At 55.7% G+C, this 14,060-nt stretch overlaps 7 protein-coding genes across 7 annotated transcripts; 3 read left to right on the plus strand and 4 right to left on the minus strand.

Annotated features, from left to right (window-relative positions):
• Window positions 1-185: 185 nt before the first annotated feature.
• TRIREDRAFT_77218 (uncharacterized protein) lies at window positions 186-952 on the minus strand. The gene is made up of 2 exons (XM_006964673.1): window positions 641-952; window positions 186-511 (listed from the first exon to the last, which is right to left on the minus strand). Exons 1-2 carry the CDS (start codon window positions 905-907, stop codon window positions 401-403), a joined length of 378 nt encoding a protein of 125 aa, XP_006964735.1. The 5' UTR covers window positions 908-952; the 3' UTR covers window positions 186-400.
• A 283-nt stretch (window positions 953-1,235) lies between these two features.
• On the plus strand, window positions 1,236-2,885 carry TRIREDRAFT_77222 (uncharacterized protein). Its single transcript, XM_006964491.1, has 3 exons — window positions 1,236-1,497; window positions 1,567-1,997; window positions 2,062-2,885. The coding sequence occupies exons 1-3, from the start codon at window positions 1,417-1,419 to the stop codon at window positions 2,786-2,788; spliced, it is 1,239 nt and encodes a 412-aa protein (XP_006964553.1). The 5' UTR covers window positions 1,236-1,416; the 3' UTR covers window positions 2,789-2,885.
• A 379-nt stretch (window positions 2,886-3,264) lies between these two features.
• Window positions 3,265-4,403, minus strand: TRIREDRAFT_106531 (uncharacterized protein; the record flags this gene model as incomplete). The annotated part of the gene is made up of 2 exons (XM_006964674.1): window positions 3,265-4,174; window positions 4,237-4,403. The coding sequence occupies 2 exons, from the start codon at window positions 4,401-4,403 to the stop codon at window positions 3,265-3,267; spliced, it is 1,077 nt and encodes a 358-aa protein (XP_006964736.1).
• A 781-nt stretch (window positions 4,404-5,184) lies between these two features.
• Window positions 5,185-6,046, plus strand: TRIREDRAFT_106533 (Golgi integral membrane protein; the record flags this gene model as incomplete). Its single annotated transcript, XM_006964492.1, has 2 exons — window positions 5,185-5,860; window positions 5,937-6,046. The coding sequence occupies 2 exons, from the start codon at window positions 5,185-5,187 to the stop codon at window positions 6,044-6,046; spliced, it is 786 nt and encodes a 261-aa protein (XP_006964554.1).
• An 834-nt stretch (window positions 6,047-6,880) lies between these two features.
• TRIREDRAFT_121439 (uncharacterized protein) lies at window positions 6,881-7,762 on the minus strand (the record flags this gene model as incomplete). Its single annotated transcript, XM_006964675.1, has 1 exon — window positions 6,881-7,762. The coding sequence occupies exon 1, from the start codon at window positions 7,673-7,675 to the stop codon at window positions 6,881-6,883; it is 795 nt and encodes a 264-aa protein (XP_006964737.1). The 5' UTR covers window positions 7,676-7,762.
• A 1,048-nt stretch (window positions 7,763-8,810) lies between these two features.
• TRIREDRAFT_121441 (lactate/pyruvate transporter) lies at window positions 8,811-10,732 on the minus strand (the record flags this gene model as incomplete). Its single annotated transcript, XM_006964676.1, has 3 exons — window positions 9,975-10,732; window positions 9,713-9,843; window positions 8,811-9,646 (listed from the first exon to the last, which is right to left on the minus strand). The coding sequence occupies exons 1-3, from the start codon at window positions 10,544-10,546 to the stop codon at window positions 8,811-8,813; spliced, it is 1,539 nt and encodes a 512-aa protein (XP_006964738.1). The 5' UTR covers window positions 10,547-10,732.
• A 345-nt stretch (window positions 10,733-11,077) lies between these two features.
• TRIREDRAFT_106537 (uncharacterized protein) lies at window positions 11,078-13,280 on the plus strand (the record flags this gene model as incomplete). The annotated part of the gene is made up of 8 exons (XM_006964493.1): window positions 11,078-11,086; window positions 11,118-11,195; window positions 11,633-11,716; window positions 11,904-12,029; window positions 12,101-12,111; window positions 12,243-12,308; window positions 12,535-12,854; window positions 13,021-13,280. 8 exons carry the CDS (start codon window positions 11,078-11,080, stop codon window positions 13,278-13,280), a joined length of 954 nt encoding a protein of 317 aa, XP_006964555.1.
• Window positions 13,281-14,060: the final 780 nt, after the last annotated feature.

Genomic DNA, 14,060 nt, shown 5'->3' on the forward strand with positions numbered 1-14,060 from the left:
CCACGTCTGGGTTGGTGATGGTGTGCAGATAAGCTGGAAGCTTGATATGACGGAGCGGGTGCCTTGAAGTTGTGTATGAGTAAGATGAGGGTTATGACAGGCGACAGATATGGGTAACGGTGAACTGTGAGTAGAAATTGAAAGTTGAGTTCGTCTTGAAAAGTTGAATTGGCTCGATTAATGCTATGGCTGCTGCACCGTGCAGCTCCTCATGGTACAATCTGCGGTAGCAACCCGCTTCTACCCAGCTGCCCACTGCCCACTCAGATGCTCTAGAAGTGGCAGTACAAGGGCCAGAGTCTTTCAATGTGAAGCGCCTGCATGTGCGAACTAGTATCTAGACATGACTTGGGATTTCATATACAAGGTCCCTCCGACCAGGATGATTCAACACCTCCCCTTACTCTAAGCTTGCAAAGTCGCTTAGTGACGGCCCGGGTCGCTCTGGTCGTTCGCGAACCTCGATGCCGGGGCCAATGGGGTGCGCTCGTCTTCGAGAAACGGGAAAGACCTGCATGCAGCCCATGTTAGCAATCCAATAGACATACAATCACCTCCCATGTACTGGCGAATAAGACATCTGGGATCTTGAGCGTCGCGAATCCAGCTTCAATGGCGTCCATCGCCCGCTTGAACTGACCTTTGTGCCTCCCCAACCCAGCCTGAACGCCGCCTCATGGGCAAACAGCTCTCCGAATCCCAGCATCATGCCGTTGATAAATGGCAGCAGCAGGTTGATAGCGGCGCTCCGTATCAATGTCCACGCAGTCGGGGGCTTGTAGAGAATGACGGGCGAGTTGGACGACGACGGGGATGAGACCTCGTCGCCCGGGGAGTACTGCTCGCTGTCGGACCGCATCGTGATGCCCGAGTCGGCGAGGTGTGTGCTCAGATCGTCGGTCGACATGGCGGCTGTGCGTGTAGAGGGAGGCTTGTGAGGCGGCTGCAGGGTCGAAGAGCGTTGATGCACAGCTGCGATGCCGGTGATGGCGATGATGCACAACAACCCGAACCTTGAACCTCGAGGGTGCTCGGCGTCATGAGGGTATTACGTAACCTAAGGAAGAATCGGGGCCGGTGGATCGCTATTCCGGTGGGGCCAAGTGCCGAGAAGTCACTGCAGCTCACTTTCAGGCTGCATGACGAAGGTGAGCCGCTGCCTTCGGTTTGCTTTGGTAATCGTCGACTCTGGAAGAACAGCAGCCTGCTTCCTTTCATTACCTTACCTTACCTTGCCTTGCTTATCTGCAGCCTATTTGCACCACCCAAACAACTCCATCACACGACCATTAGAAGAGGATCCTGTCGTTCGGTTGAAGACAATACAGCCTCTTTGCCCCTCTTGTCGGCAACCGTTTGCTTGAAGCTCGCAACGACCCCTCACAAACGCACACATACACACATACAGCTGCCATCATGGTGCGGGAAGACGAGCCCAAGGATCACGATGAGATGGTTCGGGACTTTGTCGCCATGAGCGGTGCCTCTGTCGAATTGGTCAGCTCAACTATCAGATACCACAAGCTACTTTACGCCCGTGAAGCTAACACCGGTTGACTCTTCCAGGCTACCCAGTATCTCGAGACCAACGGCTGGGACATGCTCGCCGCCTGCAACTCCTACTTTCACGACGAGGACGAGCGAAACGACGCACGACGCCGGCAACAAGCTGCCGAGGGGACTCTAGAACAGTACAGCGGCCCGAGGACTCTGGATGGCCGTCCTGCTCCTCAGGAAGACTTCTCCAGCTTAGCGTCCCGCAAGGCCAACCAGCCGAAGAAGAAGGGCATTGCTACGCTAGGGTCGCTGGCCAGCAGCAGCTCTGCCCCTCACAACCCCATGGACGATGAGGACGACGAAGACGAGGATGATGAGGAGGACGATGGACGAGGCAATCTATTTGCCGGTGGTGAGAAATCGGGCCTTGCTGTCCAGGATCCGAGGCAGGAGGGTGGCTCGAGGAAGATTATCAGTGACATTCTGGCCAAGGCGAAGGCGTGAGTGATGCTCCAAGGCCGCATGGTATTTTCGTGTCACAACAGGGTGCTTACCTTTGCATAGGAACTCACGGCAGTCCGATCCCAGCGCAGAGGCGGGCCCTTCTCGCCCAACTCACTTCCGCGGTACCGGCATGACCCTCGGTGGCGATGGCGTGGAGAGTCGAAGCATTCCAGACCCCCGGGGAGCCGAGCGGCCCAGCGGCCCGCCAGTCGAGCGCGTGCTTCACATCTGGCAGGACGGATTCAGCATCGACGACGGCGAGCTTCGCCGCTTCGACGACCCCTCCAACGAGGCCGATCTCCAGCTGATACGGTCAGGCCGGGCTCCCCTCCATCTGATGAACGTGCAGCACGACCAGTCGGTGGACGTCAAGCTTCATCAGCACGACACGCCATACAAGCAGCCGCCCAAGAAGTACAAGCCCTTCTCGGGCACTGGCAACCGCCTTGGCAGCCCGGTGCCTGGAGCTTCATCCACGACATCGTCTACGCCGGCGCCCGCCACACCGCCCGCTGCTGCTTCTGCGCCGACCATTGACGACTCACAGCCTACGCTGATGATCCGGATTCAGATGCCCGACGGATCCAGGCTGCCTGCTCGTTTTAACACCACGCACACGATTGGAGACGTCTACGGCTTTGTTCAGGGGGCTTCCGTGGAGACTCGCACTCGGCCGTGGGTGCTGGTCACGACCTTTCCCAACAAGGAGCACACTGATAAGTCGTTGGTGTTGGGGGAGATGCCCGAGTTCAAGAAGGGCGGAACTGCTGTGGTGAAGTGGGCGTAGGCTGGGTTGTGGAGAGCGTGACGACGGGAGGCTTATACGGGAGAGGTTCCAATTGACCTCTCTTTCTTTTCTTTTCATGATTCGTGACACTCATAGATGAGTAGAGGTCCTTCAACAGTCAATTTGATGCCAAGTCGGCCCGTTAGCCCTCAGGATTCAAACTGTGTCATTTCAGCCATTGGCAGCCCTTGATTTTTCGACTCAATATTTCAGCAGACATTACAAAGCTATCCAGTTTCCGTGCGACCTCGCACTATCCACTGATCAAAGTATGTACAGGAAAGAGGGTCAAGATCATTAACACCGTTGCTGCCCGAATGCGTATTATAGCCAAAAAAGGTACCATAGTAAATCTTCTCATCTGATGCCGTAACGCCCTTGAACACCTAGCTCTCGTAAAAGTCATTAGAATATGATTTCCGCCCCTCCCCGCGCTTTAGTGCTCCCAAACTCCAATACTTCTCCTCTTGGTTGCTTCAGGCAGCTTGTGCCAGCGACGCGGGCACTGGCGCAGCTGCGGAGCCGGGGGCCGGGGTGTCGAGGAACTTGAAGTGCTCAATGGCAATCTGGCAGTTGAGCATGGCGGCGTTGAAGCGGGCCTCGCCCGGGGGCAGGACGACCATGAGGTAGGTGTTTGTGGTGAACTTGAGGATGAAGAGGCTGAAGCGCATGCCGGCTTTGTGCTCCATGCGGATGAACTGCTCCGCGTTGCGGGGGGTGCCGGTGAAGCGGGAGATGCTCTGCTTGAAGTGCTTCATGATGTTGGACATGCGCTCGAGGCGGTCCTCGGTGGGGTTGCGGGCGCCCTCGGGGGAGGTCCAGGAGGAGACGGCGAGGAAGGAGGTGCGCTCGAAGAGGATGAGCTCCTCGGCCTCGATGGCGACGCCGAGGTTGGCGAGGTTGCGCTCGATGACGGCCAGGTTGGGGACGAGGTCGTGGATGATGGAGGCCCAGGCCTTGTAGAGGCTCTGGTCCCAGATGGAGGTGGCAAAGGGGACGAGGTCGACGGCGGCCATGTCGACGCCGACCGAGTTTGCGTACTCGGCCGTCTTCTGGCGGACGAGGCGGACGCGGTCGTCGTAGACGGTCTCGCGGGCGGTGGGCACGACGAGGTCCATCTTGTGGACGAGGATGTAGATCTTGGCGGCGGGCGAGTACTGCAGCAGGGCGCTGAGGATGGACACGTACGTGGCCAGGTCGCGGTCGACGTCGCGCGACTCAATGTCGAAGACGTAGATGAGGACGCCGACGTTGGAGAAGACGTGGACGCGCTGCTGGGCGAGGTAGTTTTCCATAAAGGCCTCCTGGCCGCCGCAGTCCCAGAGGTTGAGCGTGAGGTTGCCGAGGAACTTTACGTGCGAGAGGTCAATGTCGATGGTGGCGCCTCTATCAACACGATTTTGTGAGCGATTATGCTTTAGGGTCAAGGAGTATCTTGGTTGCCTTACAGTCTTCGAGTGTCGCGCGCAATATAGTTGCTAAAGATGATGCTGCGCATGCTCGACTTGCCGGAGCCGGACTTGCCCATGAGGAGCACCTTTTTCTTCTTGGGCTTCTTGACTTCGTTGCGGACGTCGGCGCCGGACTCGGGCGGTGGTTCGCCAAAGGAAGCCATGGCGAGAGGCTGTTGTGGTGGTGATGTCTACTAGTCGTTTGTGAAGCTGCGCGAGAGGTGTTGAGTCTCGGTAGGTAAGTTGAGTGGGACGGAAGTGGAAGCTGGCGAGCTCAATCGACTGTTTGCTGGTGGGAGAAGAGACAGCGAGAGAGCTGGAGACAGGCTTGACAGCGGACGGGGACCAGGTAGCAGTACCTGCAAGGTACCCTCTGTAGGGCGATCAGGCGGCGGGGACTTGGGGGAGTAAGCTGGAGATGCGTTGTAGCTGCGAGTAGGTACGAGTACATAACTGGCAGTGGGCACGTGCGATTGCTCGTGTAACGTCTGTCAGATTGGACATTTCGATGGACGAAATATCTTGATATGAGTGTAATAGAAGTGTAATCTCTCCCTATTTTTCATTTTCTTATTGAACCATCCCCCCGCTGTCTCACAGCTTCTTCATCACTTCTGGGTCGAGGCGTAGCAGTCATACAAGCCTAGGTACCTACCTAGTAGGTTTCCAGGTACTGGTACTGTACACACGCCGTTGGCAGCAAGCGCTGAACCTTGAGAGCCAACAGTGACAGCATTATCGGCTCTTATCGACGCCTTATGTAATCCGCCACCTCTCTCTCTCTCATTGAGGCAATCCGCCAGCAGTACATAGCTCGACTTAATTGTCTTGAAACCACATGTCACCTCCGATTCGCAACCGTTCGCGTCCACCTCGAGCAGCCTCTCTCTCTCTCACTCCCACGCCCGCCACAACTCCTCGATCCCGCCGCCGCCGCCCTCGAGAATGTCGCAATACTACAACCAGTACGGCGCATCCGCTTCCCCCTCGGCGACGGAGAACCTGCAGTTCTACCACGGCTCCTACGCGGCCACGCCCTCGCAGCCTCCTCCGCCGGCCGTCGGCGTTGGCTATGGCGTGCCGCCGGGCTACCGCGAGCAGACGGGCCTGAGGACGGGCTGGCTGGCCGCCTTCTCCGCCGAGGGCTACGACAACGAGCCGTCGCTGCGGGAGGAGCTGGGCGTCGACTTTGGGCACATGCAGGCCAAGACGCTGGCCGTCCTCAACCCCTTCTCGCCCATTGAGCGGCTGGAGCACGTCATGAACGACTCTGACCTTGCCGGACCTTTGCTCTTCGTCGTGCTCTTTGGCGCCTTTCTGCTGTGCAGCGGCTCCGTCCACTTTGGCTACGTCTATGGCCTCGCCCTCATGGGGTCGACGATGCTCTACATGATCCTCAGCTTGATGACGCCGGATACGCCTGCGGGATACCCCGGGGCCGACGTCTCGCCCAGCGGCCTCACATTCACCCAGAACGCCAGTGTGCTGGGGTACTGCTTCCTGCCACTTGTTCTCACGTCGTTGATTGGCGTTGTCATGCCGCTGGATTGCATGGCCGGATACATTATCACGAGCTTGGCCATTTGCTGGGCGACGTCAAGATCCAGCGCCATCTTTTGTGGTGAGTTTTTCTTTACTACCATCCAGACTGAGGAAAGATGTTGTACATAGGTACTAACGGGGTTGTTGTGAATCAGCTGTCGGAAAAATGCGAGATATGCGTGGCCTTGTGGCATACCCGGTAGCCCTGTTCTACGTCGGATTCGGCATCATCACCATCTTCAACAGCCGAGGCAAGGCGCAGTGAGCGGCATAAGGCAGCAGAACAAATCACAGATGGCGGATGCAGATGCATGACGAAAAGGGCAAGGGCTTGGCTTCCCCTGGGTAACAAGCTCGGGGGATAATGTCGGCGCATAGCCCTTGCCACTGATACCTTGATAGAGCGAAGGACTCGACTTGATGGGAACGAAAGCCTACCTACGTCATAGGGGACACTACAATTTTTACTGTCAACTTGAAGGGGCCGTAATACTCTACACTCACACGTTAAGAGCAGCCAGCTTATGTTCAGGGTGTGTGTGAAGCGAAGACAACCACAGAGGTGGAATTAAACTCGGCTGCTCTTTGAAAGCTGCAGCTTTTGTACAGGATCAGGGATACCTACGTATCGTTGCTTGCAGCGGGGGTTACCGTATATTATTTGGCGCTGCGAATGACAAACATTGGCGAGTTCTAGAAGGGTTTTGGGCGGCTGTGTATACACATTTTTGTAACAATATCATACAAGCATTGTACGATGTCTCGAATGGCGACGCAAGACTTTTGACAAGTGATACTCTGGGGTCTAAGTTCATCCAATACACGTTCCCTTTGCAATAGCATCACTCAGGATGACTGAAATAGACGTTGAAGCGGTCATCATTCGTAACTACCTCGTAGTACAATCCGATATCATACACTATGATCCCCCCTCTTCGGTGAGATATTCATAAATCATTCCCAGGGTATCTTTCAAAACAAGGTTAATTCCAGCCCCTGTAGCCATAACATTCTGGTAAAAAAGCACATTCAAATCATCAAAGCCCTCCTCCTCGTCATGCTATGTCTCATCAAGAAAGATTCCACAGCTCAAGAAAGCTCAGACAACCCTGTGGCCGGTCGAGTCGACATTGGCAACCTTCCTACTGTCGACAGTAGGATCGAGCTTATTCAAGATATCATGGCGATGCGGTCCGGCCGTCGTGGGTGCAGGCCCGCCGACGCCAGGAGGGTAGATGGGCTTGACATTCGGCGCCGACCCGGCCGCTGCTCCTCCCACGCTTCCCGCTCCGACGCCGCCCATCCGGTGACGGTCTGCGTCCGAGTCGACGCGCGGGTCGGCGGCGTTGGCCATGCGGGAGCTGTGAGGGCCGTATGTGCCCTCGGGGACATGGCGCGGAGTGGCGCCCGCTCCGGGGACGACGTTGGTGCCCTTTGTGTAGTAGTTTGTGCTGCTGGGCTGGGTAGAGTCGACGCGGGGGTCAAGGGCGTTGGCCAGGCGGGAGTTGTGTGGAGGAGCAGTAGTGCTGCTGCTGGTGTTGTTGTAGGGATTGTTGCTGCCCAGGCCGGTTGTCGTCATTCCTCCGGCGGCAGCGGGCTGGCCAGGCATGCCGGAGATGCCCGTGGCGGCGTTGTTGTTTGTGTGGGCGTTGGAGGCGAGGACCTGCATGCCGCCGGTGCCGCTGTCGACGGTGGGATCGAGCTTGTTCATGATGTCGTGGCGGTGAGGGCCGGCGGTGAAGGGGGCTGGGCCGGGGAGGTTTGCGTTTGCGTTGGGGTTGTTCATGTTCATGTTGGTGTTTGCTGGTGGCGCTGCTCCGGCGTGGGTTGCGCCGGTGGAGGAGAGGTTTTGCTGCTCTGCTGCGAGGGCGGCCTTTTTGTTGGAGAGAGGCATTGTTGTTGTTGATGTTGTTGTTGTTGGTGGTGTTATTGGTGTTGTATTTGGATGAATTGAGCTGTCTTTTGTGTTGTTTTGTGCTTTTAGTGATGTTTGATCTTGTGTGAGTTTATGAATTAGTGAGTTCAAGGTTGAGCATCCTATGCTCTATATATATCCCTTTGATATAATCTCGTGGCGAGGATTTGAACATGTCCATATGCATATGATGTCGCTATGACGGCAAAAAAGGTTCGCCAAGAGAAACCCTCCATTGTGATCTCTGCTTTCCTCTTCCAGAAGCCGTTTCTGCCGAACCAATACATACGAGTATGTAATATCAAGAACCGCTCCGATTTGAAAGTTTGGGATGGCTTGGTGGAGGGGGAGGGGGGAGATGCCATTTCCTGTTCGCTTGTGGCGAAAAGGGCGTCGATCATGACGCGCCTCTTGCAACGGGTTTGTGGGGGAAGAAGCTTGGGGGGTGTGTAGAGGCGAACGCCAGGGACTCCAGGTCGACTTTATCGCTGGTGGTACGCCATGTCGATCATTTACGGGAATTGTTGTTTCTCTGAATCCAGGGACCCGTACCTATAAAAGTGAGCTGTTACAGTGTGGGAGGGGGATGTCCAGGGAGCTTCTTTGGTTTAGGCGTGGTGTAAGTGACGGTGTAAGTGACGATACAGTGTCTAAGTCGACGTCACCATGACAGGGGGTCCGACTTGAACTCGAGGGAACTTCAACAGTTGGATACACGTATGTACAAAGGCAGACAAGCAGACCACCGGTCACGACTTGGTTCAACTTGTAACCCTTACGAAAGAAAAGTCGATTGGTGCCAAGCTTGACTTCTGCATCTGCTTTGGGCGACATGTTCCATGAGGTGCTGATGCTTCGGAAGACGTGTGCATTCAGCTGTCTTACACGCTCACGATTTCTGGCTCTTGTAATAGGCTTGTAATACTTGGATTGTGATTTGTAAATTAATGACTGAGCAAATTATATTCTTGTAGACTATTTATCGGCGGGTAACCTCCTAGTCATGTCTCGAGCATGGCTGTTCGGCTCAAGCATTATCATCGTCATCGGACATAGGATCTCATGAATCGTCCAAGATATAGAGAAAGGGAAAGACAACACAGTCTGCCCCCATCTACCTCTTCTCCGCCAGCTCGACACCAGCCTTCTCCTCGTCCATCGGCTCATCGACAATCTTGCTGTCCGAGTCGCTCTGCGCGACACCGGCGACGACGCCGTCAAAGTTGCGGCCGCGTCGCTCCGGTCCAAACATGACGGTGACAAAGATGCCCGTCGCGATAATGGCCGTGGCAATGCCCATGGTCGGGCCGTACGCCTCGGCCTTCTTGCCGCCCTTGACCGTGACAAACATCTTCTCGGAGATGGCGTTGACGATCTGGGCCGAGGGCGACGAGATCATGTTGCCGACCTGGTACGTGACGCCGGGGAAGGACGAGCGGAAGGCCGGGGGCGACAGCTCGTTGAGATGGATGGGGATGACGCCCCAGGCGCCCTGGACAAAGAACTGCATGAAGAAGCCCGTGGCGCTCAGCGCGCGCTCGCCCTCGGGCAGGATCCAGGCGGGGATCAAGAGGGCCGACATGAGGGCGGCGACCATCATGGTGCGGCGGCGGCCGACGAACTGGCTGATGTAGCCGATGATGGTGCCTCCGACGACGGCGCCGGCCTTCATCAGGATCGAGGCGCGCGAGGCGCCGGCGTTGTCGAGCATCTTCTGCTCCAGCATAAAGGTGGTGTACGAGTCTTGCGACGTGTGCGAGTAGTAGTTGAACCAGGTCATGAGGATGACGCAGTAGACGCACATCTTCCACTCCTTGGCCAGCATGGTGCGCGTCTCGCGCCAGAAGGAGCCGGGCGAAGAGGCCTTCTTGCCGGCCTTTTTGGCCTCGAGGAACTGCTGGGACTCGGGGAAGAGGATGCGGAGGAGGCCGACGCCGATAGACAGTCCGGCTGCGGGAGAGAAAGTGTCAAGGTCAAGCATTCTTCCTTGTGATGGACCAAACAGTTGTCACGTACCTCCGATCCAAAAGACCGTCTTCCAGGAGTCGGTTGCGCCCCCAACGCCAAGGTTGGCGCACGCAGCCAAGACGTAGCCCATGGAGTAGCCCTGCTGCAGGATGCCGGACATTAAGCCACGCGCGTTGGATCTGGGCGAGCCAAGAGATGTTAGCGGCTTGAGGCTGAGATGGCATAGATCTGGGGTTGGACGCAAAGGGCGTATTGGAGAGGTAAAGGATGAGTGAAAAAGGGGTGGGGGAAACAAGTCAAAGACACTCACGGGCACTGCTCCAGAGCCATGGCAATCGCATTGCCGTACACGCCGCCCATGAAGAGGCCAAACATGCTGCGCACCGCCAGGAACGTGGTGAACTTTGTGCTGTAGATGGTGGCAATCTGCAGGGCGCCCAGCACGAGCATGTTGAAGACCATGGGCCACTTGCGCCCCCATTTGTCGCCGGCGAGGCCAAAGACGGCGGCGCCGACGGAGCGCAGCAGCAGCGTCAGGGTAATGGCCGTGGTGATGTCCGTCTTGGAGCGGCCGTAGTACTTGGACAGCTTGACCGTCTGGATGGACAGCGCGTGGAAGTCGAAGGCGTCGGCCGTCCAGGCCAGCCAGCCGACGATGAAGAAGAGCCAGTCGCGGGCCGACAGCTGGGCGAAGAGGCTGATGGGGTTCTGGAAGCGGTCGGGCTCGTGCCACTCGCAGCGGGTTTCGCCGTAGCCGTTGGTGATGACGACGCGCTGCTTCCAGACGAAGAGGTCGCGCCACGACTGCCGGGCCGTGGCGACGACGCCCTTGGCGAGGTCGTCGGCGGGCTCCGTGTGCCGCGGGCGGTTGTCTTGCGCCATCTTTGGGACTGACTTCCTCGTCCTCTCTCTATCTAGGTATCTATCTCTCTCTCACTCTTCTGTCTGTCTCTCAGGTAACTCTATAATCGATAATGATATAGATGAAAGGATGGCAGAGAGAGAAACCAAGAGAAGAGAAGAAAGGGGGGGAGGGGGGGTTGAGAAGACAGAGTTGTAGGGGAATAGGAGAGAGAGAGAGAGAGAGGAATGATGGCTTGAGCCAAAGTCTGTTGCACGCGAGACCGTGTGTCTTATACCTACTTGGTCTGAGGCTTCGTCTGGGGGGCTTGGATTGGACCGACAGCCAGGACCAACAGCGAGGCTTGGACCACGAGGAGGAAGGGCTCGGCCGTGATCAGTGCGACAACAACCTTATTTATAAGACTAGATGAGTGTTACATCCAATGGCTTGAGGGGGGGGGGGGGGGGAGGGGCCAGGAGAACGCCAAAAGGCTGAAAGAAGAAGAAGATGGTGACAACAGAGAATACCTACATGCAATGCATGTCTTACGACATTTTCCGACGCACGACATGGGGTGTGTGAGTGAACAATACCTACCTTACCTTACAGATCCAACTATATCTCGATGTACCTACACAAGCAGCAACGGATCGTCCCTTCTTCCCCCTCCTCGTCGAGGCTGTCATTGTAAGAGTACCTCTGTTGACCTGGTAGTACTAGTATCTTATATGCATCTCCGAATCTGGAATCTAATCGGCGGCGGCATGGCTCTTCTTTGCCTAGTCTGAGAGAGAGAATAGAGTCTCCGGTCCTGGACAAGCCGGGGGGAATTTGAGGCTTGGAGACGGACAAGGCTGGAATGGCCTTGTTGGAGACAGAACCCCCTCTTTTGTTCGATCTGTGGCTTTTCTCGTCCGAGACCTGCTCGTGCTTGTACTCATACTCTACTTGCAAGTACATCGCGGTTCAATCACACATCTCTTGCCACACAAGAGAGATAATACGAGGTGGTTTCTCCCCGAGTAAAGAGAAAAAGAAAAAGTGGCCCGACTCTGTTGGCTGAATGGGCGTTCCGACTTACGGAGGCAACAATGGCCCTCGACGTCTATGACGAATAAGCCCAGTTCGGGCCCGAGCATCTGCTAGCGGCGTCACGGACATCTTCCGCCCGGAGGCAAAAAGACCCTGGGGAAAAAGAATGGGCTCCAGTATGTTTTGCTGTGCCGTTCTGTGTGGAACTGACTACTATGTACTATGTAGTAGGAAGGATCGTGATGAGCAGATGCGGGGGAAGCCGTGGAGTTTGAATGGGGTCATCCGGGGGAGACACGAGAGGGATTCGCTAGAGGAGGAGGGGGAGGAGGAGGGAATCCTTTGGAGATGGTGCCATGGCAGATACCCCGGCCCTTGAACTCTGGAGGCAAGGCTGTCATCATGCGATGGGGGGGACACCAGGTTGGGGCTACGGAGGAGCGGAGAGGAACGAAGACGATTGGTGGCATGGGGCTTTGGGAACGACAGGTAAGGAGGGGGGAGCAGGCTTCTGTCATGGCTGTGAAGCAGAGGCGACAGAACTATCACGCCGTTTCAAGGATGTACAAGAGTAAGTTCTGGGGGAAGCACGACGGGCTGAATGATCTGCAGACGCCTGTGGGAAAATGTCGCGGATAGGCGAGACGGTTCGCGTGGCTGTCTGTCTTGACATGTACTAGACACATACTGTATTACTACTAGTACTCGCTGTACGAGTGCGAAGAGGAAGATGAGCGATGAAGAGTACCAAGTTGCACGGATGGCCATGTGAGTATCCCAGGGCTGGATGTTGGTAATCGACTGCAAATGACACTCCTAAGCCTGAGGTAGGTATATAAGGAAGCAAGCAGCAGGCATTCGAAGATCATGGCCAGAAGGATGATTCTCCTCCTCTTGTTCCCGGACTCCCCCGCTCGTCATCCCCCTCCCATCCATCCACTCACCGAGCCGCGGGTTAAGCGTTTTAAGATTGTCGGTTTACCTTGTTATTAAGCTTATACACATACAACTACTACATGCACATGGTCAGCGCGAAAACGGCTAATATGCCGGGAGCAGATAATACAGGACGTGTCCTGGTAGTACTAAATGCAACCCCTGGACGCCCGTCCGGTGCTGTGAACCAGCAGACAAAGCGCAATTGGCTTGACAGAAACCGCCCCAATGCTGATCCCAACACAAGGGAGATCCCTGCTAGCGCTGGAGCTGCTCCTCTGGGGGGAGGGATCCAGTTGGGTCTAGAGCCCGAGAGCATGAGAAGGGCATGGCTGGATTGTCGTTTACTGTCCTGGGGAGGGCCAAGAGGTGCCGGTGGTTGTTTTGGAGGCTTGGCTCGGCTGTTGGAAGCGGGATGAATAGACTTGAATCGAGAGGCTGGATTCAGTTGGTCTGTCTGTCTGTCAGTCTGTCTGTCTGTCTGTCTGTCTTGTCCGTTTCTTGTTGTTCTCTCAACTACTGCGTATTGTGCATACTCTTCTAGATTTCCTCTGGCTTTGTCTACCTACTCCGTCCAGTCCAGCTTTCCAGGAGGCAAATCAGACGCTCAGTGTTTGTCTTACCACTTCGTACAACAGCAATATGAACTGCCCGCCTCAGACTACTACTGCTATTGCTGCTCAGCTACAGGAGGAGATGCCCCGGGCGCTGCATCGCTGTTCGGCCTGGCCACCGTCTCTGCCCACCACCACTCTACTGGTACTTGTGCTCGTGTTACTACACGAGACGAAGTTGGTACAGTAGTGGCATGAATGCAAGACGACGATCGGTATTGTGGTTTTCATTGCACTTTATAGGCTCATGCTGGGGTTCTCACACGGCCTTTGATCCTCTTGAGCTGCCCGGCTTCAAGAAACGAGTCCACGTTCACGGCACTAATACACAATCCTCTACAAGCAAGTCAGATTCACACCCCGTGTAATGTGGAAAATGCTAGAGGCCAGCTTGTTTCTCTTTCCCTCCGAGTCCCTCTTTTCTCCAGCCCATGCAAGGGTCACTCACTGACAAACCCTGCCCTCTTGTCTTGTCTTTTCGCGTCTTGGCAGACCAAGACAAACAAATTTCATCTCATCCATCCCTTTGCATCTCCTCCAATCAGAGACCAGACAACACCGCTGTTATGGGCGTATTCAAGCGGAGACTCTTCCCCAGCCAACAACGCGCCTTTCCTGCGAGATCCGCTTCTCGCCCTCGACTAACATGAGAGAGAACTCAACACCCCGGGAAAAAAAAAACACAAGAGGGAAAATAGACCGGGTTCTCCGACTGCCGCTGCACTTGTTTCTGACACAACCTTGATTACAAGCTTAAAATCTTGTGGCGTCGCGCCGTCTGATTCTTTGGCCGTTTCTGTTTCTGTCTCTCTGTGCCACCAACGGAGATTTGTAGCCTATGTATGTTTTCCCTAGCAAGTAGGTAGTCTTGCTTCTATTGCTCTTCTATTTCAGCATGCTGCCATTCAGCATCATATCAAGCGGACAGGATCCTGCGTGCCATTGTCCTCGACATTCACACCCAAGACGC

The sequence above is a fragment of the Trichoderma reesei genome, assembly GCF_000167675.1.
Source record: "Trichoderma reesei QM6a unplaced genomic scaffold TRIREscaffold_7, whole genome shotgun sequence".
In the NCBI taxonomy this organism is placed as follows: Eukaryota; Fungi; Ascomycota; class Sordariomycetes; order Hypocreales; family Hypocreaceae; genus Trichoderma; species Trichoderma reesei.